The sequence below is a fragment of the Coregonus clupeaformis genome, chromosome 36 (assembly GCF_020615455.1).
Source record: "Coregonus clupeaformis isolate EN_2021a chromosome 36, ASM2061545v1, whole genome shotgun sequence".
Lineage (NCBI taxonomy): Eukaryota > Metazoa > Chordata > Actinopteri > Salmoniformes > Salmonidae > Coregonus > Coregonus clupeaformis.
In genome coordinates this window covers 17787419-17798046 of record NC_059227.1, presented here as the reverse complement: position 1 = coordinate 17798046, position 10628 = coordinate 17787419, and the positions used below count along the sequence as shown (strand labels likewise).

Here is a 10628-nt window from a genome sequence, read left to right as displayed (position 1 = left end):
TTTTTTATTTTCTGAATTGTCTGATTAGAAGTAGTATATAGCTGAGTATATTGGCCTAGAGAACACACTCACAAACAGTTATAGAAAAATATTTTATTTGCAATCTGTACAAATGACAATCACGCCTTAAAAAATTCAAAAATACTTTTAGGAACACTGTATATAAATAAACCTTTTGGCATTCATAAAAACTAGCTGCAAAACTAAAAGCTTAACATTACAGAGAAATTCCTATGTACAGTAAAGCCAACCAGTGGCTCCTAGTCCAGTGCACACAGCCATGACAACCACACCCATTTTCCTTTAGATGAGCACAACACTATACCCTCACCATAGACCTACACGTCACAATGGATGCCATACATGGTGCCTAACTGTTCTGTGCATCTGAGTACATTCTTCAGGTTTCACAAGAGCCTGCTATGGCTTTACTTTACCTGAGTGGCACTATATATAAATATTCTTAGCATTTCTGTAATCATACAGTGTAAAGGGTAGCCTAATGTCCTTCAGTCCTATTTACATATGATGCAGAATAGTTAGTTACATGTCTCCAGACACATGTCAATAGAGATATACAGGCGCTCTTATCTGCTGCATAGATTTAAAGGCACAATAACATTTCATATTTGCTACTGAATGGGAGGCGCTAGCTGGTGCATGTGACATTGCATAGTATATTAGTTGCCATCTAACACTTAGGACTAGATTCAATCTGTACTGCTGAAGACCTGTGCAATTTAACAGCAATGTTTGCAGAGACTGCAATCATGGTAAACGCTGCATATGTCAGCCCAATCGGAAATTGCCTTTACATTTAAATGGCGCTATAACTCGGATCTTCAGTGGTATGGTTTGAATCTAGGCCTGAGTCAACCTTTGTTCCTTAGCTTAACCTGCCAAAACATTTTACATAGTTCATACACGTTTCCTTTTTTAAAGATTGGGAATACGACTGTATAATAGAATACTCTGCAATGTAAATTGTTCTTAGCACAACTACATTTAAGTCCATTTAAAACCGGTTACTTCGAAACATGCTAAATATACTTGGCTCTAAACTGATTACCATTTCTAACACCATTTGTCACCAGGATAAATGACAGTATCTGTAGATACATTATAACCTTATAGCAGGGTTTCCCAAACGTGGTCCTCGGGACACCAAGGGGTGCACATTTTGGTTTTTGCCTTAGCACTACACAGCTGATTCAAATAATCAATCTTGAGTTTGGGAAACCCTGCCTTATAGCAAACAGTAATGTGTTGGTTGTCATGACCGGCTCGCTAAAATTCACTTTCCAATTAGTTTGAGATCAAGCAAGAGGAGTATTCCTATGACAAATAGTGGGAACGACAGCAATCGATCAAAGAAGTAAAACAGAATAACCAATGATTACACCATGGATCCATTACTCTAAAGAGCCCCCTCTACTGTGTGGTAGAGGTTGGAGGCCTATATTGACTGAATAAGATACGAGTCCCAGTAGGTAATGTAATGTGTGCCTACACTGTAGAAGTGATGCCTTTGTTTTTTTTTGCATTAGGTCTACAGTCTCAATCAAATAGGTGTCTATGGCTGCGTTTAGACAGCCCAATTTTGTTCTTTTTTTCTTTTGAACAATCAGCTCTGAGAAAGATCTGTGATTGGTCAAATGACCAATTAGTGGATAAAAGATCAGAATTGGGCTGCCTGTGTAAACGTAGCCCATGGAACTCATGGGAGGCAGCATTAAGCCCTGACCTTACCACAGTCATTTTGAGCTCCTAAAAACAATTCCTGAATTTAATTTGGTTAGAAAAACACCTGAATATTACCTGATGGGTTAATATATTGCTTAAGATATTCACCAATACAACAGCAAATAATATGAATGGGGGTATTATTGCCATGCTGTCATTTCCTTTTCATTAAACATAACTATCCAAATAATCAGTCTGGGGAGATCCACATCACTGAAATCTTCCATTGAAAACCATTCATTTCCCAAATGCCGAACCATTTGCACACAGGCCCACACAGAAGAAACGCCCATAATGACAAGGCCCACACAGAAGAAACGCCTATAATGACAAGGAACCGGAAATACTGAAATGGAACGCAAGCAGTCATCTTGGTTGGCCAGTTTGTTGTGGAAGTGTGGGCATGTTGTGGAGCCAAGGGAAGAAGTGCCACTACGCAGTGTCGACTTGCGACTATGAGCAACAGCTGAGGGAGTTTGTCTTTGGACAACACACGTTGCGGAGATGATGTGTGAGAGGAGAGCCATGGGTTGCCGTTGGAGACGACTTAGGAAGAGGACAGCTGGTTAGTGGAGAAGCAGTCACACACGAAGGCACTTGACAGCAGCAGTGAGTCAGTTTCCTACTGGCCGGTGAGATTGTGTGGGAGTGGCCAAACATACGCTCATACTCCCTTCTGTGCATCTATGAGGCCAGGGGTCTCCAGGTCTAAATAAGTCTGTGCATGAAGCGATGTACATGATCATGCAGGAATTCATTCTATTACACAGGAAGCACAACTGACATTTGAAAAATCAAAACATCCTATTTAAAAGACTTTCTTGTAAACTTTATTCACAGCTTGATCCTACATTCAGAAAGCTGGAGATGGATACCTCCATCACGTAGAACTGGATAAAAAAGAAAAAACTGCCTCTTGACACAGTATCTAGTTTATTATTCATTTTTTAACGCTGTTCTTCCTGGTTGTCCTCCAATCAGGATTTTTCCTGTCCTCACTGGCTGTGAAACCGTAGCCCTGGGGAGAAGGAGGGAGTGGGCACGCCATCGCTGGGCGGTGACAAGAGAAGACGGGCGTTGGTGCCCCTCATGGCTGGTGTATCATTGTCATTGCGTCACACAGTTGTCGCCCATGTCCTGTGCGTAGCGGTCAGAGATGGCGGTGCGCAGGTCGTCAATGTCCTTCCTCAGCTTGCCAACCTCCAGCAGCTTGGCCCGCAAGCTGTCCTCCACCAGAGAGTTGTCATTCTCCTCCCCTGACATGCTCATCGCTACGGGGGTCAGAGAGTCAAACACACTAAAATATGATGGCCTTTAGCTCAAATCTACCATTGCAAGATTTCAAATTCTGTCAATGAGCATCATGTTGACTGAGTGAGTGTGAAATACGCTCGATTTTGAGATGCTGAGTGTATGTGTATCTTCTGTCAGGTGTGTATTTTTAATCATACTGTGGCTGTGCAAAAGGTTCTGTCGAGTGTGTGTGCTGGGTACTCCAGTGAGGTTGAAGGGGGGAAGTGACAGCTCTTTTATCTAGTCTAGAGTGAAAGAAGTGTACATGTATTCAGAGGAGCTTCTTGTTGTGAGCTGACAGCCTGGACAGCCTGACTCCCCCTCTGTGTTCTTAGGGGAAATAAGTGCATCCTACTGCCGACGTGGACAGAATAGAAGGTGGGACCAAATGTCACTTTCAAAAGGAATTCAAGTAATTTGACATCACAAAGATGGTTGGGAAGTCTTCATTAACTGTAAGGTAGCTAGTGAAGTAACATCTTCCTCAGTGGAAAAACCCAATTACTGTTGATGCCAAAAAACTATGAAGTAGATATTCAGTAGCCTACAACTGAGTAGATTAGCTAGTCCGAGGAGCGGATGTGGGGTTTGCATATGGCAGTAGTTTGTGGGAGGTGTGTGTGTGCAGATAGGAGAGGCCGGAATTCAATCCGATCGTTCTTTGTAATGTTTCTGCGTTTGCGGAGACCACATTCACTGTAAAACGGATTGAATCCCGGCCTAAGAGGTTTAAACCAGACATATCTACTTACATTTGATGCCCAGTAGCAGTGCCAGGTTGGGCTCCTTGCCCTGTGTCATCTGGGTGAGGATGCTACAGAGGGCCTTGAGGTCCAGCAGACACAGGGACATCTCCTTCAGCAGGGGCCCTGCCTCTGGCCCCTGGTCCCCACAGCCCTGACCAACCACCACGCCATCCTCCAACTGCCTTTGGTTCTGCAGAAACACACGTAGCTTAGAGACCAACACTGGGTTTATTATCAAACACGGACGCAAATGCAGCAGAGCTCAGGAGTGTTCAGTAAATTAATGTAAAACACTAAATCCCCCCAATATTAATAGGATTTTGGCACCAGTTCAGAGTAGATAAAGTGTTGCTGAATTGAGAGACAAATTGGCTAAATCCTTTGTGCTGAAAAGCGTCCTTTGTATTCTCTGTCACTGCAAGATTGCATTTATTAATAAATACACATTGTAAAACGCTGGAGAAGGGCATTTAGCCGCACGCAATTAAAACTATGACAGTCATACTATTATTTCTGAACAGAAATGGATTTGTCTATTACAGTGTATTTTTGTGTTACATTTGTATTAAAACTGTGAACTTGAGAGGGAGAACTGCTGAAGAGCTGCTGCTGGCGGCTAAAGCTCAGTGTGTGTGCCTCTCCCTGTGTGTTCTCCACTGTAACCTGTGTGGATCATCAACACTTCCAACACCCTCGCTCTGGCTTTGCTTTGAAACAGAACAGTTAAAATATACACTTTCAAATGAGTCTCTCTAAATGTCTCACAGAATACCAAGTAGAAAATTAGAATAATAATCACCATCATTATAACTCAACAGGATAATGCGGTATCGTAGCAACACTAACACCCACAGAGGGGGCAGAAAGGTAATAGTTGTTGCAAAGTCATTTTAGGACCGATTATCCAACTTCTTGCTCTCCCAAGATGGAGGCCATTTCACCACTAAAAGTTCTCTCTTTCATCTCCATTTCATCTCCATGTAACGAAAGGCACCCACCCATGTGGCTCAGTTGGTAGAGCATGGTGTTTGCAATGCCAGGGTTGTGGGTTCGATTCCCATGGGGGACCAGTACGAAAAAGTATTCCCTCACTACTGTAAGTCGCTCTGGATAAGAGCGTCTGCTAAATTACAAAAATGTAATGCTGGGAGTGAAATCGCTCTACACGGTGCTGGAGGGGACATAGAGTATGTGTCCAGGTAAATACCCAGCTTCCAACATTCACGAGCCACACAGATTAGTGGAGGGCACGGTCAAATTAAAACCAGTGATACTACGTAGACTACCTCATCTTGTCATGTCTCTCTGTCCCTTCAGACACAAGCTGCCTGGGAGTCACACTGCAGAGCCAGGCAAGGTCAGCCAGCCAACACTCCTCCATTCTCTCCAAACCAGCAACCTTCCCTTGTGGGAGCCAGGCGGCGGAATCTTCCAGCTGATAATTGCCTTTTGTGTCCCTGTCAGAGGGATAACGTATGGTGCTGTGGCGTCAGCCGTGTGTGTGTGCACTCTACCTCTCCTATGTACAGGAGACACACACACATTCCCACCTGCATGAATTCAGACCTTTTAGCGCCAGGCTCATCCTCACCTTGAGACGGGCGGGGGAGTTGAAAAATGACACCATGAATTCTAATTGGGTCCGTGTAGTAGTGGGGGGTGCTGAAGGGGCCATATTGGGTTATTCATGACTCTGCTGCTATGAAAAGATCTGAGGACAAAAAGGGCCTGTAGAGGAACAGAATGGTGGTGAATGGACCTCCCCATCACCAGCTAAACCTGGGACAGAGAAAACTGTCTGTCAGGATGTAGAGTGGAGAGAGAGAGGAAGCTACAAGCTACAGTAGATACTAGCTAGCTACCCCACTCTAGCCCTGGGTTGGAAAATCAGAGAAATAAAAAAATGTCAGCTCCCAAGAATAGTCCTACTTTGGGGTGAGTAGCCTTCTTTACATGAACATGTTTGTAGAGGCAGCGCAGGGCTCGTCCGTGTGGGGCTGGTTACCTGGTGGAGGGTGTTGGAGAGTGAAGCCAGGTCCTCGCCCTTCTCCTGCAGCTGTTTCTGGAGCTCTTGGGAGAGACATCGCTCCTTCTGCAGCCTCTGCTCTACAGCCTGCAACAGAACAATAAGACAGCCGTCACATACTGTATACTGCTCTGATGACAGTGGTGATTTATCATCATCCTCTTCGTCATCATCATCATCATCTTCAACATTATTATCATCATCTTCTTATTCATAGTCATCATCATCTTCTTCATAGTCATCATCACTCACAGACACACTCAAGGACAGACGCACAACATTACTACTACAACAGCGCCTGATTGAAGCATACTGTGGACCAAAGTAAAGTCTAATAACAGGTAAGGGTGTAACGGTACACATTGATACCGAACCGTTCAGTATCTGGACCTCGTTTCAGTCCGAACTGTGAACAAGAAAATAAAAACACTAGGCCTATAGGTTATGCCTCTGGATTAAATCTGAGTTAAAAAAAAAACATTTCAGGCTATTCCGTTAAAACAACTAAATCCTATGCGCACGTTGTTATCAAAATTTAAAATCTTAATTGGTGCATTTCAAACTGTCCTTTAGTGGGGCGCAGCCGGGAACTAGTTATGTACAATGGCGAGTGGTGTGGTCGATAAACCAGGAGGATTCTCAATCATTATTTAAATCTTCAGTTTGGGAACATTTTGTCTTCCCAGTAGATTACAACGGCAATGGACAGAGAGAGTATGTCGCCACTGCCCAACGAGAATGGCCTATGCAGCTGCCAACACCTCAAACATGTTGACACATTTACGCCGACAACACCCCAGTATTCCTACCACCAGAGCATGTTGGAAACGCAACAAAAAAAACAACACAACTTTGGTTTCCACTCTGCGTTCAAGCAGCTATTCGCAGCTGATTCTGACCCGGCCAAAGAAATTACAAGAGCGATAGGTATGTTTACAGATTCTCAGTGGTTAAGAAGAATAGGGGGTTTCAGCACCTCATGAAAGTGCTCGAGCGACGTTACGAACTGCGCCCACTCGCACTATATAAGCAAGCTAAAGCCGAAATGTGTCAATGAATTGGCTAACGCACCATGTGTTGCGCTTAGTACATATGGATGGACCTCCAGGGCTACAGAGAGCCACTTAACAGTGACAGCCCTTCACATTACCCTGGAGTGTACCGCGCTACAGACGCGCTCCCTTTATGAGAGTCACATATTTTTGTCTTTGTAAGAAAACATTATAACATAGTCGTGGTCAAAAGTTTTGAGAATGACACAAATACTAATTTTCACAAAGTCTGCTGCCTCAGTTTTGATGATGGCAATTTGCATATACTCCAGAATGTCATGAAGAGTGATCAGATTAATTGCAATTAATTGCAAAGTCCCTCTTTGCCATGAAAACGAACTTAATCCCAACAAAACATTTCCACTGCATTTCAACCCTCCCACAAAAGGACCAGCTGCCATCATGTCAGTGATTCTCTCGTTAACACATGCCGTCATCATTGCTTTGCACAAAAAGGGCTTCACAGGCAAGGATATTGCTGCTAGTAAGATTGCACCTAAATCAACCATTTATCGGATCATCAAGAACTTCAAGGAGAGAGGTTCAATTGTTGTGAAGAAGGCGCCAGGACCGTCTCCTAAAGTTGATTCAGCTGCGGGATTGGGGCACCACCAGGCAGAGCTTGCTCAGGAATGGCATCAGGCAGGTGTGAGTCCATCTGCATGCACAGTGAGGCGAATACTTTTGGAGGATGGCATGGTGTGAAGAAGGGCAGCAAAGAAGCCACTTCTCTCCAGGAAAAACATCAGGGACAGACTGATATTCTGCAAAAGGTACAGGGATTGGACTGCTGAGGACTGGGGTAAAGTCATTTTCTCTGATGAATCCCCTTTCCGATTGTTTGGGGCATCCGGAAAACACCTTGTCCGGAGAAGAGAAGGTGAGAGCTACCATCAGTCCTGTGTCATGCCAACAGTAAAGCATCCTGAGACCATTCATGTGTGGGGTTGCTTCTCAGCCAAGGGAGTGGGCTCACTCACAATTTTGCCTAAGAACACAGCCATGAATAAAGAATGGTACCAACACATCCTCTGAGAGCAACTTCTCCCAACCATCCAAGAACAGTTTGGTGACGACCAATGCCTTTTCCAGCATGATGGAGCACCTTGCCATAAGGCAAAAGTGCTAACTAAGTGGCTCGGGGAACAAAACATTGACATTTTGGGTCCATGGCCAGGAAACTCCCCGCACCTTAATCCCATTGAGAACTTGTGGTCGATCCTCAAGAGGCGGGTGGACAAACAAAAACCCACAAATTCTGACAAACTCCAAGCATTGATTATGCAAGAATGGGCTGCCATCAGTCAGGATGTGGCCCAGAAGTTAATTGACAGCATGCCAGGGCGGATTGCAAAGGTCTTGAAAAAGAAGGGTCAACACTGCAAATATTGACTTTGCATAAACTTAATGTAATTGTCAATAAATGCCTTTGATGCTTATGGAATGCTTGTAATTATACTTCAGTATACCATAGTAACATCTGACAAAAATATCACATAACACTGAAGCAGCAAACTTTGTGAAGACCAATACTTGTGCCATTCTCAAAACTTTCAACCACAACTGTAGGCCTATACAATGTCTGAGCCCTGTTTACATATTGATTTCACACACACACAAGTGATTTCAGTCACTTACTTATTTTAGTGTTGTTGTTGATGAGTAATTGGGTGTTTTCATTTAAGAAAATCCAGTGTTGTTATTCCTGATGGTGCTCTCATCAGGTATTATGACTCATCAGAAACTGAACCGTGACTCCAAAACCGCAAAATGTACTGAACTGTGGGTTTGGTGAACCGTTACACCCCTAATAGCAGGTCTTACCGTCAGCTCAAGGGTGAGTTTTTCAATCTGGTTCTTCTGATTGTCTATCAGCTGAAAAAGAGCAGAGAGGCATTGTAAACATCTGGTAGCAGCCTGGCTCATCTCTCTGAGTGACCCTGTGTGTGTGTGTGTGTGTGTGTGTGTGTGTGTGTGTGTGTGTTTGTGTGTGTGTGTGTTGTGGTGTAGACAAGGAGATACATTAGTTCTCAGTCTTTTAAAAAGTTCCAGATATGTCAACAAATGACAAAGCTTGAGACTAAGCTTGAAAATGTTGAAACCTTCTGCCAGTTGGGAATAACAGTATAGTAGGTAGACAGTTGGGTTGTTACTGATACAGTAGATTTTATTATCTTAGCTTTAAGTGTGTGTGTGTGTGTGTGTGTGTGTGTGTGTGTGTGTGTGTGTGTGTGTGTGTGTGTGTGTATGCATTCTGCGTCTCACCTTGGTGGTGGTGGCTTGCTGCTCCTGTAGCTGTGAGTTCTCTACCTCCAGCTCCTTTAGGTCCAGCATGGGAAGCCGGACCCCGTCCTCAAGACACTGCTCCACCTTCTCCTGCAGGCTGGGGGAACCAGGGAGAGACACAACTGTCATCAACACAACCACAACTAACCAGCTTTGACACGCTGTTACAACTAGAAAGAGGAGTTGCAGAGGAATATTGCTATTGTATTTCTATCATACCTCTGTACAGCAGCCACCAGCTCCTTCTCCCTCTTGCACTGGGTCTCAATCAGGTCCTCTTTCGCCTGCAGTACGGTGCAGCCCTCCTCCAGACTCTTCTCCAGACAAGCCACTGTGTCCTGCAGACCCTGGGCCTTCCCCTGAACCTCCTTCAGCTGATTTATTATTATAAACACACACAGGAACAGAAAATTAGGACTATACACACACTATCTGTGACTGTCCCAACCACACACCACAGGAACATAAGTACAAAGAGACCACTAACTAAGACTGACCTGAGCAAAGGAATATCAGTACACACTACACACAAACCACTAAATAACATTGACACTGTTTGGTTCTTATTACCATTAACAAATTGAATCTCGTTGTCTGACAATGATTTAATTATCATTACAGTAAAGATAGACAGGGCAAACACAATAGGAGACATCATCTATTATCTTCTTGTTGACCGGAGGCTGTTAATAGCCACTCTGAACTCCCATCTCATCCCACTCCACTACTACCACTAATGCAGCCTGAAATGGCTGATTTTATCAGGTCTAATGAGATTACAGAGCTGTAATGAAGATACGCCTCCGCTCCATTACCAGGTGTTAGCTTAGTACTGAGACGCTAGCTAGCAGAGACGCTAGCAGGGTCTCACTATCTGGCCACGCTAGAGAGGGCAGAAATAAGGAGCTTTCTGACCAGTGACCACAAATCCAATTAACCACTAACCTTAAACTTTAACCCTCACTAGAAACTTGCCTTTAATCTTAACCCTATAACTACATCAAGATCATACAGGCTAGCCCATGTACTTTCTCATAATAATACAAAGAAAATGTTCTAACATGGCCATCAAATGACTAAGAAGCTTAGCAGAGATGCTAGCAGAGATGCTAGCAGAGATGTCAGTAGAGATGCTAGCAGAGCCCCAGCGGTCAGCCAGTCAGACGACACCCTGAGGTGTCCAACTACCTGTTGGGCCTGGGTCTGGACCTCATCGAGGGAGGGCAGGTCAGCCAAGTACTTCTCCAGGGTCTCTATCCTCTGCTGCTTTTCCTGGTTCTGCTCACTCTCCCTCAGACACTTCTTCTTCAGGCTGCTGATGTAGCGGTCGCGCGTCTTCATCTGAAGGGCAGGAGAGAGGGTTGATTACATTCATTAGGGTTAGGATTTTGACTGGGGTTGATCCGGGGTGTGGACATGAACTAGAGTTAGGGTTAGGATTAGGGTTGTGGTGAGGCTAGTGTTATGGTTGATCTGTGTAAT

The 10628-nt window shown here is 44.2% G+C and overlaps 1 protein-coding gene across 1 annotated transcript in view; it reads right to left on the bottom strand.

The window, feature by feature from the left end:
- Nucleotides 1–78: 78 nt before the first annotated feature.
- LOC121552786 (centrosomal protein of 85 kDa-like) overlaps nt 79–10628 on the bottom strand; it is an 89091-nt gene continuing 78541 nt past the window's right edge. The window contains exons 7-13 of the mRNA XM_041865817.2: nt 10335–10487; nt 9366–9520; nt 9126–9243; nt 8685–8735; nt 5788–5895; nt 3789–3972; nt 79–3014 (exon numbers count right to left, since the gene is read on the bottom strand). Coding sequence (XP_041721751.1) covers nt 2851–3014; nt 3789–3972; nt 5788–5895; nt 8685–8735; nt 9126–9243; nt 9366–9520; nt 10335–10487 — 933 coding nt within the window. The 3' untranslated portion in view covers nt 79–2850. The remainder of the gene's footprint in view (nt 3015–3788; nt 3973–5787; nt 5896–8684; nt 8736–9125; nt 9244–9365; nt 9521–10334; nt 10488–10628) is intronic.